We start from the raw sequence: 23,233 nt of genomic DNA on the forward strand, positions 1-23,233 counted from the left end.
TAAACACACTCCTAAACCTTGTGGAAAGCCTGACCAGAAGAGTTGAAGCTGTTATAGCTGCAAAGGGCGGGACAACTCCATATTACATTCATGTGCATGGAAAGGCAGACGTCCCAAAACTTTTGGCAACATAGTGTATTTTCATCACAGCAGAGAAACAGATCTAGGAAAACAGAAACAAATATACACAAAGTGGTTCCTCCACCGGTGGACACTCTATCTGTCCTACCCTCGCTCAATTCATCCTAAAACCTGAGCGATGTCTTCAGATCAGGTCATGTCTGTATCCAATACGCCACCTGAGATGGACAGAGCTCTAGAAGAATGGCGTGAGAGATGGAGAGGTGTGTATTAAGCCATTAGACGAGACAGAGCAATGATAATTTAATTGAGTAAGGAACTGGCGGACATGATGAGGTAACTACAGTGTGGAAAAATCAATGCGTTTCCTCTCGAGGGTGGAGGCTGGGTTCAGAGGCAGGTAATGCAATATGTGCAGGATGAAGAGTAATGAGATGCTTTCATTCCGAATGCGACTCCTCCAAGACGAGCTGCATGGTCAAACACCCTCCATCCTAAACAAAAAACTGCTGTATCCAAGGCAACGAGTGCTTTTTCCCAGCCTGGAGAACAGCAAACACAGCTTTATTAATGTGTTTCTCACAGCTAACACTGATGAGTTCATCAACCGCCTTGGTTCTGGAAGTCATTACAGATCTTTCAGGGAATTCTTAATAAAAAGGTTTTGAAAAAACTACTACCACCTATCTGCAAAACAAATTTTAAGTTTAATTGTTTCTATTAGTGGCTGGATTGCTGGATTCTGATTGGTCAGAAGGTGTTGATTAATTTCCTGTAGCAGCAGCTCAGACAGTTCACGTCACAGTGTCTGTGTGAATGAGCTCGCGCGTTATTGTTTCTATAGTAACGGCGTCAACATTCATTCTCAATGAGTGAGCAATTAAAGGAAGAAAAATCAACTTCCAAAACCAATATTTTGATGATTTTTGTTCATGACGAACGTGTAAAACGAAACGTATAAGAAAACGGCTGCTGCCTCCGTTGTTGTAAACGAAACGTTATTCCTTGTGATGTCAGCAGGCGGGCTGTTGCGCACGCGCAGTGCGCTCCGGCTCGGGCAGGGCGCGGATCGCGCGCGGTGAATGAAGAGGAGGGCAGCGGAGCGGCGGCCTGCTGTTTCTATGGTGAAGATGGCGGCGCCTGTGCTGAGCGGCCGGAGCGGATCAGCTAGCAGCAGCAGCAGCCCGACCGCTGCGGCCAACAACACCATCAACAACCGGCTCGTCTGCGCCCCGGAGCTCGATTTCAGGTCCGGAAGCAGGATGGACGAACTGAACCGACTCATCCAGGAATTCAGCAAACACGATCAGCGCGAGTACGACGACCAGCGCGCGCTGGAGATCCACACGGCCAAGGACTTCATCTTCTCCATGCTCGGTGAGGGAGGATTTCACGTGAATAAAATAAAATCAGAACAACAACAATAATAATAATAATAATAATAATAATAAATACACAGACGACTAACTGATTCTCCTTAAAAAGGCGAGGCTTTCCGGTGTGTGAATCAACAGCATGCATCATTTGCATGCACGCGCGCGTTGAAATTTGAATATTTTATTAACATTTACATTTGCATATTTGCATAAACACCACAATGTTGCATCACAGTATGCACTATCATGACCCTCTTCAATCTATACTCTCATTTTTTGTCCTTGAATCTATTTTCATCCATTTATGAATGAATCCGGTCTCTTTCCTGGAGGCAGAATTCCACTTTTCTCCTAATCCCCCTCATGTTGCAGGGGATTAAAACGATTATTTCCACATGTTGAATTCTCTCTTTCACCTTCTGTCAGAACCTTAAAAGCTTTAACTCTCGATATTATTCCTATTCATTCAACTAAAAGAACGTGGAAGTGATTATAAAACCAGATTTCTTAGTAAAAAAAGACCTGTTTATATGATGAAATCGAATCCCAGTGACAGCAGGGACCTCCGGGTTGGTGTGAGACGTGTGGCTGTGATTTACTGTCGCTCCGAGAGCAGCATGACTAAGGCTGCGTCTCAAGTCGCATACTGCAACGCTAAATAGCATGTCAGAAGAGTACTGCGCCTGTAGCGTATACTGTTTCGTAGAACGGTGTACGGTTTGGGACGCGGCCCATGACAGCTGTTTTAGGTTGATTGGACAGGATGGTTTATTACTCTTGAAAGGGACGAAGGTGAGTTGTAATGCAGAGCCGCAGGGTTGGTTAGCAGCGGAAATTAAACGTGTACAAGAGGAACGTGTATTGGGTGAAGCTACAGTTATGGAGGAGATAAAATCAGTGATTTTGTTGCCATGTGCACAGCCTACCTGTTGCAGAAAAGGAGAGAACCTTACACAAATTACTACACCGATCAGCCATAACATCCAGAGCAGTGAGAGGTGAAGTGAATAACACTGATGATCTCCTCATCATGGCACCTGTTAGTGGGTGGGATATATTAGGCAGCAAGTCAACATTTTGCCCTCAGTGTTGATGTGTTAGAAGCAGGAAAAATGGACAAGCGTAAGGATTTGAGCGAGATTGATGAATTGTGATGGTGGATAGAAGACTGGACCAGAGCATATCCAAAACTGCAGCTCTTGTGGGGTGTCCTCGGTCTGCAGTGGTCAGAATCTGTCAAAAGTAAGTTAGAGGCCCCCATGGAGGTCCCACCTCACACCTTCCAGGAGTTCTGCTGCTACCATCTTGGTGCCAGATACCACAGCACACCTTCAGGGATCTAGTGGAGTCCATGCCTCGATGGGTCAGGGCTGTTTTGGCAGCGAAAGGGGGATTAGTGTTGATGTATAACGTAGTTATTGAGTGGATGAAAGATAAAAAGAGAAATATGAATACACCAAAATTATACTGACACGAACACACTATATATAAGGAATAAGCTTATTATTGCTTGCTTCATGTTTTTAAATTGTGCATAGTTCCGTGTTGGGTTTATGAAACGTCCATGAGACAAATTAGATCCTAAAACGATGCTAGCTCACCAGCCTGTCCATTTCTCTCGTGATTTTAAAGATAACTGGTGCAAAAAAACCTCACAACTTGTCAGGTCACCAACAAACCACAAAGTGAAAACTTTTAGAAAATGCTGACACTGGAGACTCCTTCCACATACATTACATTTCAAAAGTTTTGGGACTCCAGATCATTGAATTCAGGTGTTGTTTTTCAGGGGTTGGGCTCGGCCCCTTAGTTCCAGTGAAAGGAACTCTTAATGCTTCAGCTTCATACCAAGACATTTTGGACAATTTCATGCTCTTTGTGGGAACAGTTTGGGGATGACCCCTTCCTGTTCCAACATGACTGCATACCAGTGACCAAAGCAAGGTCCATAAAGACATGGATGAGTGAGTTTGGTGTGGAGGAACTTGACTGGCCTGCACAGAGTCCTGACCTCAACCCCACAGAACACCTTTGAGATGAATTAGAGTGGAGACTGCGAGCCAGACCTTCTCGTCCAACATCAGTGCCTGACCTCACAAATGCGCTTCTAGAGGAATGGTCAAAAATTCCCATAAACACTCTCCTAAACCTTGTGGAAAGTCACTGTGTCATTCTTTGTTAAATAGCCCAAATAAATCTGTTTATTATTAGCTTTTGAGTGTCTGAAGCATCCATTTACAACATTATAACTATAACAACTACAATAACATAAACTACAGAAAATTAATCTAAACTTTCTGATTCTGAGATAATGTGTGTGTATCATCTCCTTCATACATTTATTAATCCCTATTAATCTTCACGTCATGTCAGCTCAGTGATCTGGTCAGATTTGTGCTATATTTATAAATAGAAAAAAAAATCACAGTGCTCATAGTTCTTCTCCGAAATGACCTCAACCAAACTGAATAGTTTAAAGAAGGGTCTCGTTCAGCGTGAGATAAAGCTATACACCAAGATGAGGACATTCCAGATACATAGGAGTAACTACTGACCCCTTCATTGCTGTGGCTATTTTCAGTGGCAACTCAATAGGGCTGTTTTTTGGTCTGCAGCCCAGACAGGAGGGAGCGTGACAGCATGGAGCCATCTGTGGGAACCTCATGTCCTCTGATGCGCGAGTGATCTACAGCTCCTTCTTTCCCATTCTCTCATAAACACACACACACACACACACACAGATGGACACTGTTCCCACACTCTCAATCTCAACCATTCAACACGGCTCAATTCAGACAGCCGGCGCTCTGATTGGCTGCTGGAGCATTTAAATCAAAGACAGGGAACAAAAGTGACACTGGGTGTTTTTAAAACACTCGGGTGAGAAAGACTTAGAAAGAGGATCAACAGGGGGAGGAATGCTGTGTGAATGATCCAGGGATTTGTTTTCCCCTCCTGTGGAAAGATATTCTCTGATAGCTGAATGCTCTGTTAAAGGCCAGACGCTCCCTTTAGCATGTTGTAGCCGTTTATTATCTGATAAAATAATATCTCCAGTTTCAGAGCGTAGAAATCCTGACAGAAATCCTTGATTTTATTCCTTCCTGTTTGTTTCAGACATTATCTCATGTAAAAAAAAAAAAAAACGCAATCACAATAAGGATCAATAAGATTATAGAGCACTTGGAACGGAACTGTACTGTCTGAGGTCAAAGTTCGATTAGCTCTTATGCTGAATACAGACAACGCAATTTCCCTGTCGCAGACTTCTTCAGAATTTCTCAGACAACCCTCAGCCTCAGCTTGATGATGAATTACCGTGTGGTGGCTGCTTGTGTAATGTGAGCGCTTCAGAGAGGTGATTTTTCTCCGAGATTCTCCAAGATGAATCTTGCAGGCTAATTACTTCAGGAGGAAATAGCAAAGATAGCAATTAGCAGCAACCGGTGTGAATCTGAGAGGAAAATAACAGCGGAACCTCGCCAATCGGATCGAATTTGGCGAGTTCTTAAAGTGAAAAATTTGTATTACGAAACGAATTTTCCCATAAAAAATAATAATGTAAATGTTCCAGCCGCCCAAAAATATGAGCAATATTCCCAATACTCAGCGTATGTAAACTGTATGGCTGCTTACAAAGAACTGACCCAAGCCAAGCATTCCATGTCGAGGCTCCTCACAGGAAGTCGTGCCACCAAGCTTGGGCTAAAAATAGAACTGACCACCCACGCCACCAATCTGTCAACAAAAAAACACCCGAAAAATCGGACATCTAAAACAAAATCGGACAACACCGGACATACACGCAACTTAGCCGGCGTTCGGTTTGGTTGGGTTCGATTCATATGCTGAAAATACTTTGTATGCTGAAGCAAAATTTCAATTCTTAAGGCGAAAATTCATAAGGGAGGGCATTCCTATGCCAAGGTTCCACTGTATTGTGAGCACAGCAATATTGCTTCTATAAGAACTTATTTGCAAATGATTGTTAGGAAACATGATTCCCAATGATGTGCTGTATAGAAATCTTTGTAACGTCAGTTCTCTTTGCAGAACAGTCAATTCTTTCATTTTCCTTGCAGATTAGTGCAGGAATAACCACCAATTACTTGTTTTCTTGAGAAAGTGGGATTTGGGGATCAGGTCTGCTTCATCTGTGATCTCTCCAGGTGAAAGGTGGTGTGGTATATGCGCCTCGTCTCCGATTGCTAAGACTTTGAAGTCACGTAATGTCCACTAGGAGTTAGATCGGTGCAACGTTACAATTGTCCGCAGTTTCTTCATAACGTTTTCTTCTTGCTCATAATACACACTGATGCTAGACTTGAAATACAGTGCTTATTGCTCCAGCAGCAGGAAAGTTGGAGGACAGAGATCAGAAATGGAAAAGGACAAAGTCTATTCATAGACTGTATCACTGTTAATGATATACAAGGTCTTTGTCCAAAACTGTCTGGATTTGATATTTGAATCCATCCCTGTGCCCAGTCGAGCGGTGGTTTGAAAGCCGTTTGGGGCGAACAAGCTCAAAAATCCTTGTGTAATTATTTTAATTCTGCAATATATTAGTACATGCAAACAGTCTCTACTGTGTAGTTATATATTTATGCATATATATATATATATATATATATATATATATATATATATATATATATACACTGTATACGCTAGTGTCCACACCCTTTCCTCTGCAGACAACCGTAGAGGACTCTTAGGTTCCTTCCATATTGATTGACTGTCTTTTCCCAGCACTGGTGTTCTCTTTCAGGTCCTTGTATTGATCCTCTGGAAACAGATGCTGGAGACAATGATTGCTTTACTTTTTGAAGGATTTGCCCCTTGTGCTTGGGTTGATATTTAAAAAAAAGTATGCAGGCTTTCATGTTCGTTACAACCTTGTTAAAGTTTTAATTCCCTTTCTCTTTCCCTTTTCTCCATTTTCCATCAAACCACCCTCAGGCATGGTGCAGAAGCTTGACCAGAAGTTGCCGGTGGCTAACGAGTACCTGCTGTTGTCCGGTGGAGTTCGCGATGGCGTAGTGGACATGGATTTGGATAAACTGGGAGTGTATAACCGTGGTTCAGACTATGACATGGCTTTCACGTTGCTAGTCCCTGCGCTGAAGCTGCATGACCGCAACCAACCCGTCACGCTGGACATGCGCCACTCGGCTCTGGGTCACTCCTGGCTCAGCCTGCGGTTGTTTGATGAAGGCACCATTACGCGCTGGAGGGACTGCTGCATGATGGCGGACCACATAAATGGCACCACTAACTACTTCTTCTCACCCACCCTGGTGGCTGACTGGTTCCAGGAAGCAGTGGCGCTGGTGCTGGCCGAGGTGCAGCGTAAGCCGCAGCGAGGAATGCCGAGGGTGGAACGGGTGGAGCGCCACAACACGCTACTCTCAATGATCCTGGGAGTAGGCAGCAGCCGTATGCTGTACGACATTGTACCCGTGGTGTCGTTCAAAGGTTGGCCAGCGGTTGCTCAAAGCTGGCTGATGGAGAACCACTTCTGGGATGGGAAGATCACAGAGGAGGAGGTGATAAGTGGTTTCTACTTGCTTCCTGCTTGCTCAGTTTCCGGTCGAAGGGAAAATGAATGGCGGCTATCCTTCGCCCGAAGTGAGGTTCAGCTGAAGAAGTGCATCTCGCCAGGCCTCATGCAAGCATACCAAGCCTGCAAGGCCATTATTGTCAAGATTCTCGCCCAACCTATGGCTGTCGGGCCATACCACTTGCGCAGCATAATGCTCTGGGCTTGTGATCGCTTGCCAGCAAACTATTTGGCACAAGAAGACTTTGCTGCTCACTTTTTGCTGGGTCTCATCGATGACCTTCAGCACTGCCTTGTCAACAAGAGCTGCCCTAATTATTTCATCCCACAGTGCAACATGTTGGAGCACCTGTGCGACGAGACGGCGATGTTTCACGCCCGCAAACTGGCACTGGTTCGCTCCGACCCGGCCGAACACCTCCGCACTACCATCGAGCAAGCAAAGAGTGCTAACCGCTTGACGCAAGAAATGCAAAGGCGTGGAAGTTCCTCCGGCTTGCCTTCCCCGCAAACCGATGCCTCTTCTTCCGATCACCAACAACCTGATGACCGGCTAGCCAAGAAACTCCAGCAGCTGGTCACAGAGAACCCAGGCAAGTCCATCTCAGTGTTCATCAACCCGGATGATGTCTCACGACCGCACTTCCGCATCGACGATAAGTTCTTCTAAGAACCAGGGCACTCTTCCACGCGGTCAGTGGAAGGAAAAGAAATCATTACACACAGAGATCCGATGTCCGGTGTGGTGTGGTGTGGTGTCGTGTGGTGTTGGAGAATGTTCTCTGGGAGACTGAAAGCGGGGTCAAAGCAACATCCTAAAGCCTTCTGGAAGTAGAGAACTCTTAGTAATTTTTTTTCTGAGGTGCGCTTGGACATTTAAATGTGCTGTGCACAGCCTAATGCATTGTATATGAAAATTTTTTTTGTTTTGCCATGTTCAGGCGAGAATTTTGCTGCAGCATCTGGAAATACTGTAAACATCACCCACGATAAAGGAACACTGAAGACGTCTAGAGACTAATGAATAATCAGTCAGTTTCCTGTTTTCCCTAGCTAGTCCTTCATATGCTTTCTATCACGTTTGATCTTTTTGCGTTTCTTTTATGGACAAACACTGTACAAAAAATGTTTCGAAAATGATGGTATGTTAAAAAAAAAAAGGCCAATTTTTTATATACATATCTGGCTGATGGAGAACACTCAAAATACAACTTTAAGTGCAATTAATGAAAAGTACAATTACAGCAAGAGGCTTTTATAACAAGCTGTATGTTTCCAGTCCGAAGAATGCAACTTTAATATCTGTCTGCTGTGTAAGATTCCAAAGCAACGCTGCTATCAAAAATGTCTGAAAAATTTCATTTTTAAAATCATTTCACTTTTTAAAAAGAATCGCTGCCAACAACTTCGACTAGCCATCGCAATCGATCCGAGCATTCATATCATAAAGAAACGTATCGTTCATCCGAAAGACATGACATTCAAACGATCAATCGAGAGACATGCTAGTCAGTATTGAATCGCTTGTAAAGAAGAAAAAAATGGATTGTACATGAATGTTTTTTGATGTTGTGAACACAATATGTCTTTTAATTTTGCACTAAAGTGACTAGAACCTTCATGTTGCATCCAGCAGCGGCTCATGGCTCGTAGATGTCGTTAATAATGATATATAGCCTTCAACAAAATGAAGTCGAGGGGCCATCACGCTTGATTTGCTATGCTAGACTATAGGCTAATGGATTTTAAAAGAAAGTTGATTACAGGAAGTTTAGAGTCTACAGAGTCATCCAGAATACAGTCTAATAGTTTGTTCTGTTATGTTTCTTTGATATAGCATGCATTTTTCCAGTTAACAGTGCAATGCAGCAATGTGAGAGATTCCCGGGTTGCCAGGTTTCAGCAAACTGCATTTTTAAAACACACAAAACACTAAAAAAAATCATGCACTGGAAAAAAAATGTGACAGAAAACAACGTTTTTCCTTATTATTCTCAGCGTTTGCATGGAAAGCAAGGCCGATGTGATTGAACATTCATTTTTGGCATACAAAAACATTTCTCAAATTCAAAACCCCCCTTTTTGTTCGTTCTATTTTTTTCAATACACCGGGCTACACTTGAAACGTGCTGTTCGTCATAAACTCTGACACACTTAGAGATTTCCTTTGTTTGTGGAAATAAATCACGATCTTTGTAGCAGTGGAGTATTTCTAAACAAACCTGGCAACCCTGTCATTTTTTTCCTGTCTAGCACTCGTTGCAGTTCCCATTTTGGCCACTAGGCGCTCTGGCGCTAATAACTCTGTGGAGCCTAATTGAGCAGTGAGGACTGAACTACACAGTAATTAACAGAAAATCTTCCAAGTAGTGACACTCGTAACATAATTAGTCAATTAAAATAACTGATTAGTATTTCAGGGAATTTACGGATGAGCCGCTACTGCTTGCAACGTTCGAATTATAGCTAATGAAGGAAAGCAGCCCTTATACTATTGTAACAACAACAACAGCAGGATTTTCCATGTAGCCTTTTCACCACCTTTTCATGTTTCCCCTTTAATATTTATCTGTAAAAATCTGTATAAACCATTAGAGCTAGAATTCACTCAGACATGATTATGGGACCAAGCATCTTGACACCGACGTCGTTACCTCTTTTACGATTCGTTCGTAATCATTCTCTGATGAACGCTTCACTTCCCGATCGGTTATTTATGAATTTTTCCCGACGCTGTCGCTCACGTGCTTGCTGTCGAACACTGTACTAGAACATGTTGGTTTGGAGGAGTCACGGATTTTTGCGTAGGATTTCAGTGTGTGCAGATATGGAAAGGTAATAAACTTGCTTACTGGGGCATATAATAATGCAAGTGCTTTGTATTCTCTCTCTCTCTCGTTCTCTCTGTCTCTCTCTCTCTCTCTCTCTCTCTCTCTCTCTCACACAAACACACACACACACACACACTTATTCTCGAGAGACTTCACGAGACTGTAGCGCTGTTTTAGCCACACACACTCTCTTTGTTCCTTACACTTCATGAATCTGCATCTTTTGCCATGTAATATTGCTGACCTTTGCTCTAAAACACCGATACACTCACACACACTAGTCTTAATATCCTTGTGAGGACATTCCCTTGACATAATAATTACTAACCATGCTTTTTATTTTCTTTTTTCATTTAAACAGATAGATAAAAGCTGCAGTTCCGCTAAAATCAGCTTTCCCCATCCAAAAGTCCCCATAAAATCAAACAGATCAGATATTCCTATCCTTGTGGGGACATTCAGGTCCCTGTTGTGTTAAAATATAAACACATGGCCACACACACACAAACACACACTCACTGATATGAACTGATTTTTTTTGCACAGAACCACAAGGATTGGTCAGGACCATGTAAACACGATTGTTCTTTTGTTACTTGAACAAGTCACTAAGCTTGCTTCAGAATGGTCTCCGGTGTCTCTTTACATTCAGAACGGCTTCGGACGTTTTCATTTCAGCGCAACGCTTGTCTTCTGTCGGGATTCGCTTCTTTTTTTAAACTGCCCGTGTAATGCAAGCTGTTATTCCAGCGTCCCTGTATACTGCTGTCTTGGCTATTTCTGACGTTGATCGATGAGGCTGCTAGATAACACCTTTTATTGTGTTTCTTCTTCTAAAAGACTTGGAGATTATCATCATGATGAACATGTTGCAGGAAGCAAGAGCTCTGGAGGGAACATAGGACCGAATGGGGTGGTGATGGGAAGAAAGAAACGAGAGCTGATCGAGTCAAACTCGATCGTGAAGACAGGCTGTTAAACTTGATTAGATGATTCGATCGCAGTAATGATGATGTTTAGAGATGGTGGTGATGATTTGTTTCCTGAGAGATGCGAGTTGTGTGCCGGGACGACATCACAGGGAGGATTTGTGATTGGTTACAGTTGATTAATACAGTTTCACTGTGACAAAAAAGAAATGGAAGCAATCAAGAGCTTCTTTTCTCATCCAATATTTTCCAGTGGAGAATACACTATATTGCCAAAAGTTTTGGGACGCCCCTCCAAATCATTGAATTCACATGTTGTTTTTCAGGGGTTGGGCTCGGCCCCTTAGTTCCAGTGAAACCCCATAGAACACCTTTGGGATGAATTAGGGAGGAGACTGCGAGTCAGATCTTCTCGTCATCACAACATCAGTGCCTCACAAATGTGCTTCTAGAGGAATGCTCAAAAAATTCCCATAAACACACTCCTAAGCCTTGTGGAAAGTCTTCCCAGAAGAGTTGAAGCTGTTATAGCTGCAAAGGGCGGGACAACTCCATATTACATTCATGTGCATGTAAAGACAGGCGTCCCAGTTTTGGCCTGGCTCACAGTCTCCACTCTAATTCATCCCAAAGGTGTTCCATGGAGTTGAGGTCAGGACTCTGTTCCTCCACACCAAACTGTTCCCACAAAGAGCATGAAATTATCCAAAATGTCTTGGTATGAAGCTGAAGCATTAAGAGTTCCTTTCACTGGAACTAAGGGGCCGAGCCCAACCCCTGAAAAACAACAACTGAACTCAATGATCTGGAGGGGTGTCCCAAAACTTTTGGCAATATTGTGTATTAATGCAATCAGTGGGCTCAAAGTACCAGAATGCAATGCGAAGTCGAGCCTTAGCGATCGACGAGATGTGGCGGCATTTAGCAATAAGAGTTAAAGCTGTTGAGCAGAGTGTAAGGATGAAGGCTAAACAAAACACTAAAGCGCCGCTGCATCGCTGGATCGCTTTAGTTAGAGTGAAGCGACTCACTGCACCCGTATCGGTAGTCAACAAGCATTGTGGGTAATTAAGACAAATCTAATAAAGAAAGAGGGTAAAAGTCAGAATGGGAGTGCTGAAGCATGCTGAAGTCATGATGTGAGTCAAAAACAATAACAAAGTCTTTTCACCCAGCCCTCAGATGGGGTTAATCTGTCCATCTGTGCGAGTGTGTTCAGGTTGCTTATACCGGCTGTGTGTAAATCCCCAGAGTGTAGGGTTCAGTCTCCGTCTCCACCTCGCAGACGTCACTAGCACACAAAGACCAAAGCTGCAGCATCGCAGCAGCAGCAGCATCTTTCAGGAAGCAGAGGAAACTTCATCCTCAACTGCACCAGATAAATCTCTCTCTCTCTCTCTCTCTCTCTCTCTCTCTCTCTCCTTTGCTCTCTATCCCCCCACCTCCCCGGTCCTCCCTTCTGTTTCTCCCTCCCTCCCTCTCCTTCTCTCTTTCTCTTCTCCCCCGCCCATGTAGTGTGGAATAAAAAACTCTGCCTCTCTGCTTCTTGCATCAATAGCGCTTCTGCTGCCTCCAGCTGCTCGGAAACGCCACGTTTTCCATCTGTGATCTCCAAAAACACGCCGCCACATGGAGAAAGGAGTCGGTAAGGCACTTCATACTGAGTTATTAGCCTTTGTTTTGTGTGTGTTTGAGAGAGTTTGGACTGTGTGAGTGAGTGCATCTGGACTGCAGGCTTCGAGGTTCATTGCAGCAGCCGAATGGGAACGCCTCGGGTTTCTCCGAGCTGGCAGAGAACCATTTAAGTTCTGTAAACGAGGACGTGGACGAATCCGACAAAGATGTCGGTTTCAGGTTTATGCCATTTATACGGCTCCTCGTTTACGATAAAGTTGTTTCCGATTTATTAGCAGGGAACGGAAATCCCAAGCTGGAGTGTTTATTTCCCGGGGAGAATTGTTCTTTCCAGGCAGGTGCTTTAGTAGGAAAGTGCTGGCTGTCCACTTTTTTAAGGCTGAGGCGAATAAATAAAGCGCTATGCATCACCGCGGCCTGCAAACACGGGCAGCCTTTCTTTTACCCATATATCAGGAAATCGTTTAGTTATTTTTATTAGTTTGAGTCGAATTCAGAAAGAAAATAAAAGAAAAACGTGAGGATGATTTATGAGGAAAAACAAGCCAGATAATCCTGAGTATTAAAAACTCTGCTGTTACAGAGCTGAATTAAATTATCTCCCACACCACTGAACCCCCTACAGTTTTAAAATTCAGTCAGGGTTTGAAATCAAAACACACAGACACACACACACACACACACACACACACACACGTGGGAAAAAAATTACACAGTTTATTTGTCAGGTAACTTTATGTAGTAACCTCATGCTGCTCTTTAAATAAACAGATCTGTGTATTACATGCGATTCAATAAATTTCTGATAGATTTGCTGCAATTTTTCCTTTGCATTTTTGCATTATTTTTGTTTTTATGTGAAGAAACGTGAAGAAATTATAAGCATGTTCCGGGCAGAGTTGAACTACATTTTTAGCTCCGCCCACAAAACTCCATAAAAGGGCAGAGCTCACAGTGGGAAGTCGAAAAGAGAGCGCCGTGGCTATTATAATTTATTATAATTTTTTAATGATTTTTAAAAAAAAATTAATTGCTTTCTTTCAGGTTTAAGTTATTTAGGAACCTTAGATCCTTAAACTCGGGTGCAAAACTTTGAAAAAATAATTAGTTTAATCCCAGATTAATACGCTTATTGCTTGTATTACACGCACTTGGAAATTTTTCCCTGTGGTTTTTATTTTAAATGACAGTCGCCAAAAAGCTCGGAGACGTTTTAATGAGACGGATAAACAGACAGATGTGAAAATGCGAGACAGACAACAGGCAAGAATCAAAGCTGATAATAAATAAATGTCTTACAGCAAACAATTCCAAGCCATAAACATATATCTGAACAGGAATATAAGCGTGATTACGACTTTGGGCATGAAATGTGAGCTAAAACTGACCAAACTGAAAGTTTCGGTCTGGATCGTGTCTGAAATGCAAACTCGTTGAGGTTGAGGTCTGAATTCTGGTAGTCCTCTAACCCCTTAATACTGTGTGGGTCGAATGCAAAGCAAGAAAAAACAAAACCAAACAAAAACTGTCAGTAACTAGAGACTTGTTTTGTATTTGGCACACAATAAAGACCTGTATGATTGTTCTAACGGCACACAATTGAATAAATAAACAAATCAGTTGAATTAAAAATGAATGAACTATAAATACAGTACAGTATAGAGAGGATTTGTTTTTCTCATGCCTTGTTTTCTCTCCTGCGCCCCTTCAGCAGGCTCCTCTACATATACTCACAGCACCTGATGACCTCTGAACATCTTTTACGCTTCACTTATTCAAGATCCAGCCATAAAAATCCTATACAAAATACACAGATAGCGTTTTAAATAATCCTAAAATCACAATCTTCCTCAATTTGAGCCACACTGTCGGATCTAAAACCCTCGACGTAGCGCCTGAATACATTATTTTTGCACATTTTGGGTCACTTTAGAAGAGTTTTAGGTGAAACAAATGACACTTAAGGTAGATTTAGTGCTGTGAAATGTCAAACTGGCTCAAATTAGAGGAGGTGAAAGGGATAATACGAGTAGGAGGAACACAATTAGGAGGAAAGAAAACTTTCTTCTGATGTTAAGAGCGTTAACGAATTGATGTTAACTCAAATACAGGAATTTTTCCAACACTGAGGCTACAAGAAAAGTCATTGTTGATATGGTGATGTTTTCTCTAAGGAAATTCTCTGTCTTAAGTTCCAACATGGAAAAGTCTTCAAGATGGAGAACATTGCCGAACCTAATCATGTCCAAGACGGAAAGAGTAACTCGTCTTGACGTCTGCAATGGCACCGTCACTCCCATCCTTAATTATTTTCCTGAAACAGAATGTCCTGTCATGTTCTATTCCTTCCACACACTCCACTGTCGTGCGAATTTATCACTTTTAAACACTTTATTAACGTCCACAACAATCTATTTGTCAGCAGAATCCCTGTGAGACGCCGAGATTTATTGCGTGTACTCATGCTGCTTTTCATTTCTCTTCTTGTTGTGTGACCCCCCCCAGAGCCCCCCCCCCCAGCATCATTAGGCTTTCTGCTGCGCTCATTCTGCTGACTGCGACGTTTTTAGTCTTTATCCATCAGGTTTCTTATGAAAGCAGTATTCCCTGTATGCACTCTTTCTAGTCGCTATAAGCCACGCTCCTCTCTCATCATCGTTACACTCTCAGCATGTTTCTGGACCTTTCTGTCTGATTCTGCTCGTATCTGCATCGCTGGGGTGTATACACGCAGTATAACACGTGTAATTACACACTTGCGTTAGCTTTATCACTCTACAGGAATGCTAGGTTAGAGATATTATTATTACTGTTATTATTATTATTATTATTATTATTATTATTATTATTATTTATTTTTGTTGTTACTATTTATATTATTAGTATTATTAGCATTATTGTTATTATTGTTACTATTATTATTATTATTATTAATATTATTATTATTTATTTATTTATTTATTTTTGCTGTTGTTATTATTATTATTATTATTATTGGAAATAATTGAACATTATTCAGAAGAAACAATAATGCTTTGTAAACAAATACAAATAAACATATGATTAGGATTATGGACGATTAGACGACTTCTAACGATGCAACATTCACAAATCAATTTTCTGATGATTATTTTAGATCATTGATCAAGATTTAAGAACAATCTGCTGGCATATAAAAAATAATTCCTCTTTTTAAAATTATAATAAATAAATAAATAAATAAATAAATAAATAAATAAATAAATAAATAAATAAATAAATAAATAAAAATAATAGATGGCTTGTTCTTCTCTACATCATCATCATCATCATCATCATCATCATCTGGGAATTAATAAGCCTACCCCAGATTCTGTACAGTCACAGTCCCATATCGATCGGAGGATATGATCTAAACGCTTGTCTTAGCAGATTCAGTGGTGTTGTTATTATAAATATATCGAATCGATGCCGATTCAGCGCTGTGGTGAAATATCATACATCCGTGTATCAGACAGCAAAATGTAATACTCAGATTCTGGCCTTCAAGAATCAGAATTATGTATTCGCATCAGACTGAATACTGAGTACCATCAAATCTTGACATTTTGCCTAGGATTGTACTGTACTGTAATGTACACCAATCAGCCATAACATTATGACCACCTGCCTAATATAGTGTTGGTCCCCCTTTTGCTGCTAAAACATCCCTGACCTGTCGAGGCATGGACTCCACTAGATCCCTGAAGGTGTGCTGTGGAATCTGGCACCAAGATGTTAGCAGCAGATTCTTTAAGTCCTGTAAGTTGCGAGGTGGAACCTGCATGTGACTCAAAGGATACTTTTGACAGATACTGACCACTGCAGACCGGGAACACCCCACAAGAGCTGCAGTTTTGGAGATGCTCTGATCCAGTGGTCTAGCCATCACAATTTGGCCCTTCATCAATCTCGCTCAAATCCTTACGCTTGTCCATTTTTCCTGCTTCTAACACATCAACTTTGAGGACAAAATGTTCACTTGCTGCCTAATATATCCCACCCACTAACAGGGTCCATGATAATAATGTTATGGCTGATCGCTGTATAGTAGATGTGGTTATTTGGTCAAATACTGAAAAGCCTAAAGAATGAAAATATTGTGTAAGTCTGATTGAAGACACTCAGTTCTCTAATGGATCTCTAATGGCGATGAGTTATGGCCTGGAGTGATGTACAGTAGCTGGATGGTCAGAGCTGGACATTTCAATCTCTGAGGTTTTTTTCCTCAAGGAAAGGATACAAACATCTGATGTGATTGAAGCTATGGTTTAAACTTGACTTAAATCTGAATACAAATACAGATATAAATATTCACAGAAATAAACTAATACAGTTATAGATATTGGAAATTCCTCTTTAACAGACTGTGTAGAGCAGATTTATTTACGAACATTATCAGTTATTTGAACTTTCCAGCTGTGGAGATTTTCATTCCTGAACTTTTCCCTCACAGTCCGATTTGCTTTGTAGGCACAATTAATGAAGTCCAATCAGCTAGGAACATAATGGTGGTTTGTGTTTTTAAAAAATCTTCACAGATTTTCCGGACCTGCCTTTGAATCACAGACTCTGCTCTTTTTTTTTGCCCGTCGTTTTTTGTTCTGTGAGCCTAACAGCAGCCGCAGTATCATATTTATTTGAAAGAGAACGACCTTGTGTCCTATAAATATGCTCAGGATGCTCAGCGTGTTATGAGAGATGGAGGAAAGTTTGCCTCGTTAGCAGGAAATGATCCTCGGTGCAGCACAACGTGGCGTTCTGCGTTCACACGATCCCGCCCTTACCTGTCCTCTAGCTGTACCTGTACCTGCCCTCGGCTCACTTTTACACTTCGCTCGACACTTCTGTGCCTGTGACGCTGACCGTAGACAATAATCCATCAAACAGAACAAATCCATAAGGAAGAAACACTGTCCTTTCTAGCTGGTTTAAAATGATTGCTAATTTTTATTAGTACTTAAAATTACTGTCATAAAATCTCTATATAGTCAATACACCCTATATACAGTACCTGTACACCTCTATATATGTACACCTATATACCTGTATACATGAATACTGTATACCCCTTTACACCCGTACACCTGTATACCTGTACACCCATACACCTGCATACATATACACCAATACACCTGCACACCTGTATACCTGTACACCCATACACCTGTACACCTGTACACTCATACACCTGTACACCTGTATACCCCTTTACACCCGTACACCTGTATACCTGCATACATGTACACCTGTATACCTGTACACCCATACACCTGTACACCTGCATACATATACACCAATACACCTGTACACCTGTATACCTGTACACCCATACACCTGCATACATATACACCAATACACCTGCACACCTGTATAACTGTACACCAATACACCTGTATACCTGTACACTCATACACCTGTACACCTGTATACCCCTTTACACCCGTACACCTGTATACCTGCATACATGTACACCTGTATACCTGTACACCCATACAGCTGTATTCTGATACTCCTGTATACCTGCATACATGTACACTGATACACCTGTACATCCAAACAGCTGTACACCTGTATACATATACACAGATACACCAGTACAATGATACTCCTGTATACCTGCATACATGTACACCAATACACCTGTACACCTTTACACCTGGATACATGTACACCAATACACCAATACACCTGTACACCTGTATACATGTACACCAATACACCTGTACACCTGTATACATGTACACCAATACACCTGTACACCTGTATACATGTACACCAATACACCTGTACACCTGTATACATGTACACCAATACACCTGTACACCTGTATACATGTACACCAACACACCTGTACACCTGTATACATGTACACCAACACACCTGTACACCTGTATGCATGTACACCAACACACCTGTACACCTGTATGCATGTACACCAATACACCTGTACACCTGTATACATGTACACCAACACACCTGTACACCTGTATGCATGTACACCAACACACCTGTACACCTGTATGCATGTACACCAATACACCTGTACACCTGTATACATGTACACCAATACACCTGTACACCTTTACACCTGCATACATGTACACCAACACACCTGTACACCTGTATACATGTACACCCACACACCTGTACACCTTTACACCTCCATACATGTACACCAACACACCTGTACACCTGTATACATGTACACCAACACACCTGTACACCTGTATACATGTACACCAACACACCTGTACACCTGTATACATGTACACCAACACACCTGTACACCTGTATACATGTACACCAACACACCTGTACACCTTTACACCTCCATACATGTACACCAACACACCTGTACACCTGTATACATGTACACCAATACACCTGTACACCTTTACACCTCCATACATGTACACCAACACACCTGTACACCTGTATACATGTACACCAATACACCAATACACCTGTACACCTGCATACATGTACACCAATACACCAACACACCTGTACACCTGTATACATGTACACCAATACACCAACACACCTGTACACCTGTATACATGTACACCAATACACCTGTACACCTGTATACATGTACACCAATACACCTGTACACCTGTATACATGTACACCAATACACCTGTACACCTGTATACATGTACACCAATACACATGTACACCTTTACACCTCCATACATGTACTCCAATACACCTGTACACCTGTATACATGTACACCAACACACCTGTACACCTGTATATATGTACACCAACACACCTGTACACCTTTACACCTGCATACATGTACACCAATACACCAACACACCTGTACACCTGTATACATGTACACCAATACACCTGTACACCTGCATACATGTACACCAACACACCTGTACACCTGCATACATGTACACCAATACACCAATACACCTGTACACCTGCATACATGTACACCAATACACCAACACACCTGTACACCTGTATTCATGTACACCAATACACCAACACACCTGTACACCTGCATACATGTACACCAATACACCAACACACCTGTACACCTGTATTCATGTACACCAATACACCTGTACACCTGTATTCATGTACACCAATACACCAACACACCTGTACACCTGTATACATGTACACCAATACACCTGTACACCTGTATACATGTACACCAATACACCTGTACACCTGTATACATGTACACCAATACACCTGTACACCTGTATACATGTACACCAATACACATGTACACCTTTACACCTCCATACATGTACTCCAATACACCTGTACACCTGTATACATGTACACCAACACACCTGTACACCTGTATATATGTACACCAACACACCTGTACACCTTTACACCTGCATACATGTACACCAATACACCAACACACCTGTACACCTGTATACATGTACACCAATACACCTGTACACCTGCATACATGTACACCAACACACCTGTACACCTGCATACATGTACACCAATACACCAATACACCTGTACACCTGCATACATGTACACCAATACACCAACACACCTGTACACCTGTATTCATGTACACCAATACACCAACACACCTGTACACCTGTATACATGTACACCAATACACCTGTACACCTGTATTCATGTACACCAATACACCAACACACCTGTACACCTGCATACATGTACACCAATACACCAACACACCTGTACACCTGTATTCATGTACACCAACACACCTGTACACCTTTACACCTCCATACATGTACTCCAATACACCTGTACACCTGTATACATGTACAGCAATACACCTCTATACTTGTACACCCATACACCTGTACACCTCCATACATGTACTCCAATACACCTGTACACCTGTATACATGTACAGCAATACACCTCTATACTTGTACACCCATATACCTGTACACCTGCATACATGTACACCAATACACCTGTACACCTGCATACATGTACACCAACACACCTGTACACCTTTACACCTCCATACATGTACACCCATACACCTGTACACCTGCATACATGTACACCAATACACCTGTACACCTGTATACATGTACACCAACACACCTGTACACCTTTACACCTCCATACATGTACTCCAATACACCTGTACACCTGTATACATGTACAGCAATACACCTGTACACCTGCATACATATACACCAATACACCTGTACACCTGTACATCTGTAATAATAAGTAAAAGGTAATGATAAAAATGTTTGCAATTAATCAGCTTAAACAGAATGTAACTTTATTTAATTTCAGCAGAAGTCTTTATCATCACCACACACATTACAGCATAGTGGAATTCTTTCGCAGCTGAGGAAGAGCACAGGGGCAGTTATGATGTAGTGCCTCAGGAGCAGAGGGGTTTTGCTCAGTTGCCCAACAGTGGCAGCTTGGCAATGCTGGGGCTTGAACCCTGATCAACAATCCAGACCTCTGATCATGGTATTGCCCCTGACAGGATGTAGATGTAGTCTAAGAAAATGTTACCTCTATGTCTAATATACACTATAATGCCAAGTATTGGGACACTCCTCCAAATCACTGAATTCAGGTGTTGTTTTTCAGGGGTTGGGCTCGGTATCTTTTTTATTGGTCACTTTGCTTCGTCACTTATTCCTCAGGGTCAGTTCTTACCTACACCAGGAGTGCAAGACCTTCTGAGGTGATGTTAGCTGATGTCTGATGAACCAATGCAGCATGGAATACTTTCAATATTCCTGCATGGTGCTCTTTGTGATATAAAAAACACCCGAGAAAAACAGGGTCAAAATCATAAAATTGGAAAAAATGGAAAATCTATCCACCAAAAATGTAAGATAATGCTCGGTATGGTAAGCTTTGGATGTCATCGTGTGTCAGTTCCAGCAGAAGAAGCGGTTCTGATGTAGCCATGCGTAATATACAAAAATTCAGCATCATTTATCCTTTATGATCCTTCAGGTTTATTATTAATATCATTATTAATATTAATATTATAATTATCCAGTAACTACACAGAAACAGAGCGATATAAACATGCTAAGATTTGGTTACCGGAGTGAGAAGGCTGTTTAAAACGTTACTTAAATAAAAAAGGCCTCTTCGGTGAGATGAGTAACATTAATTATGTATGTGCTACAGCTAATGCAGAAATATGACGTGTATTGATGTGATGAGTTTTAATCACCGGTATAAATCAAACTCGAGACCATTTCACTTTCTGTTATTTGTGTTTTAAGTTCTGCGTTCGAGCTCCGACGTTTCATGCAGTTAATTTTCTGCCTTCGAGACTGAGGTCTAATACAACAGATTGTTTAGCTTAAACATGTAACTACAGACTGTTACTGTATTATTTACATACCTGTAGGTGTTTTAATCACGAAGGTGTGTATTATATGAAAATAATTTTTATCTGTATTGTAGATTTAGTACAGAACTAAGCATTGGATGAATTAGAGCCAGGCCAACATCGTCCAACATCAGTGCCTGACTTCACACATGTCTAGTGCATTTACGGCAACTCCATATTACATTCATGTGCATGTAAAGGCAGACGTCCCAGTTTTGGCCTGGCTCACAGTCTCCACTCTAATTCATGGGGTTGAGGTCAGGATTCTGCAGGTCAGTCAAGTTCCTCCACACCAAACTCACTCATCCATGTCTTTATGGACCTAGCTTTGGTCACTGGTGTGCAGTCATGTTGGAACAGGAAGGGGTCATCCCCAAACTGTTCCCACAAAGAGCATGAAATTGTCCAAAATGTCTTGGTATAAAATCACCAAAATGTTCTGGTCAGGAGATTTATAGTGCTAGAGAACCTCTCCACTGCCTCAGTAAAAATAAGAGAGAGAGAGAGACAGATTTTCTCAAAGGATTGTCTCATTCTCAAACTACTAAAAAAAACCAAACTCAGGTTTATTTCAGAATCTGATCCGATTTCCTGCTTCGATCAGTCCCACTTTACTTTAAAAACCACTTCCTTTCTTATCGGTTTCTGATATCTTTCCTCCAGTTCTCTCCATCCTTCACACAGCATTTTTTTTTTGCATATCACTGTTTTTTTAGGAGTAGATTTTGCAGTACAGTGAAGAAGAGACACGAAAACGACCCCTACATCCTCTCAACAACAACAACAACAACATTTCATACAACACAACTGCTTTTGAGGGCGTAGTTGAGGCTTGTATCACGTCCAGGTCAACACTGTTGCCTTTGTTTAAAATTTTGCCATTTTTATGTCAACACATAAGATTACATCGAACAAAGACAATAACACCAACAAACCTACTAATAACTGCTCATCTCTGTTGTGTATTGCAGTCTTTAATGAACGGACACAATAATCTGAACAAATTCAAGTCTCTGGTTATGGTTAAATACACTATGTTGTCAAAAGTTTTGGGACATCCCTCCAGTACAACAAAGAAGGCCAAAACTGGGACGTCTGCCTTCATATGCACATGAATGTAATATGGAGTTGTCCCGCCCTTTGCAGTTATAACAGCTTCAACTCTTCTGGGAAGACTTTCCACAAGGTTTGGGAGTGTGTTTATGGGAATTTTTGACCATTCCTCTGTGAGGTCAGGCACTGATGTTGAACGAGAAGGTCTGGATCACAGTCTCTGCTCTAATTCATCCCAAAGGTGTTCTATGGGGTTGAGGTCAGGACTCTGTGCAGGCCAGTCAAGTTCCTCCACACCAAACTCACTCATCCATGTCTTTATGGACCTTGCTTTGGTCACTGGTGTGCAGTCATGTTGGAACAGGAAGGGGTCATCCCCAAACTGTTCCCA

At 41.7% G+C, this 23,233-nt stretch overlaps 2 protein-coding genes across 2 annotated transcripts in view; both read left to right on the forward strand.

The window, feature by feature from the left end:
• Nucleotides 1-1,051: 1,051 nt before the first annotated feature.
• Nucleotides 1,052-9,897, forward strand: mb21d2 (Mab-21 domain containing 2). The gene is made up of 2 exons (XM_058418993.1): nucleotides 1,052-1,458; nucleotides 6,420-9,897. Exons 1-2 carry the CDS (start codon nucleotides 1,164-1,166, stop codon nucleotides 7,688-7,690), a joined length of 1,566 nt encoding a protein of 521 aa, XP_058274976.1. The 5' UTR covers nucleotides 1,052-1,163; the 3' UTR covers nucleotides 7,691-9,897.
• Nucleotides 9,898-12,216: 2,319 nt separating this feature from the next.
• fgf12a (fibroblast growth factor 12a) overlaps nucleotides 12,217-23,233 on the forward strand; it is a 66,373-nt gene continuing 55,356 nt past the window's right edge. Inside the window, exon 1 of the mRNA XM_058372732.1 lies at nucleotides 12,217-12,425. Coding sequence (XP_058228715.1) covers nucleotides 12,410-12,425 — 16 coding nt within the window. The 5' untranslated portion in view covers nucleotides 12,217-12,409. The remainder of the gene's footprint in view (nucleotides 12,426-23,233) is intronic.

Source organism: Hemibagrus wyckioides, linkage group LG20, assembly GCF_019097595.1.
Source record: "Hemibagrus wyckioides isolate EC202008001 linkage group LG20, SWU_Hwy_1.0, whole genome shotgun sequence".
NCBI lineage: Eukaryota > Metazoa > Chordata > Actinopteri > Siluriformes > Bagridae > Hemibagrus > Hemibagrus wyckioides.

What these genes read in the sequence shown, in the direction of transcription:
- mb21d2 (XM_058418993.1), top strand. Translation starts at nt 1,164, where the DNA reads ATGAAGAGGAGGGCAGCGGAGCGGCGGCCTGCTGTTTCTATGGTGAAG. An exon ending in CTTCATCTTCTCCATGCTCG is followed by an intron (nt 1,459 to 6,419) that starts GTGAGGGAGGAT and finishes AACCACCCTCAG; the next exon opens with GCATGGTGCAGAAGCTTGAC.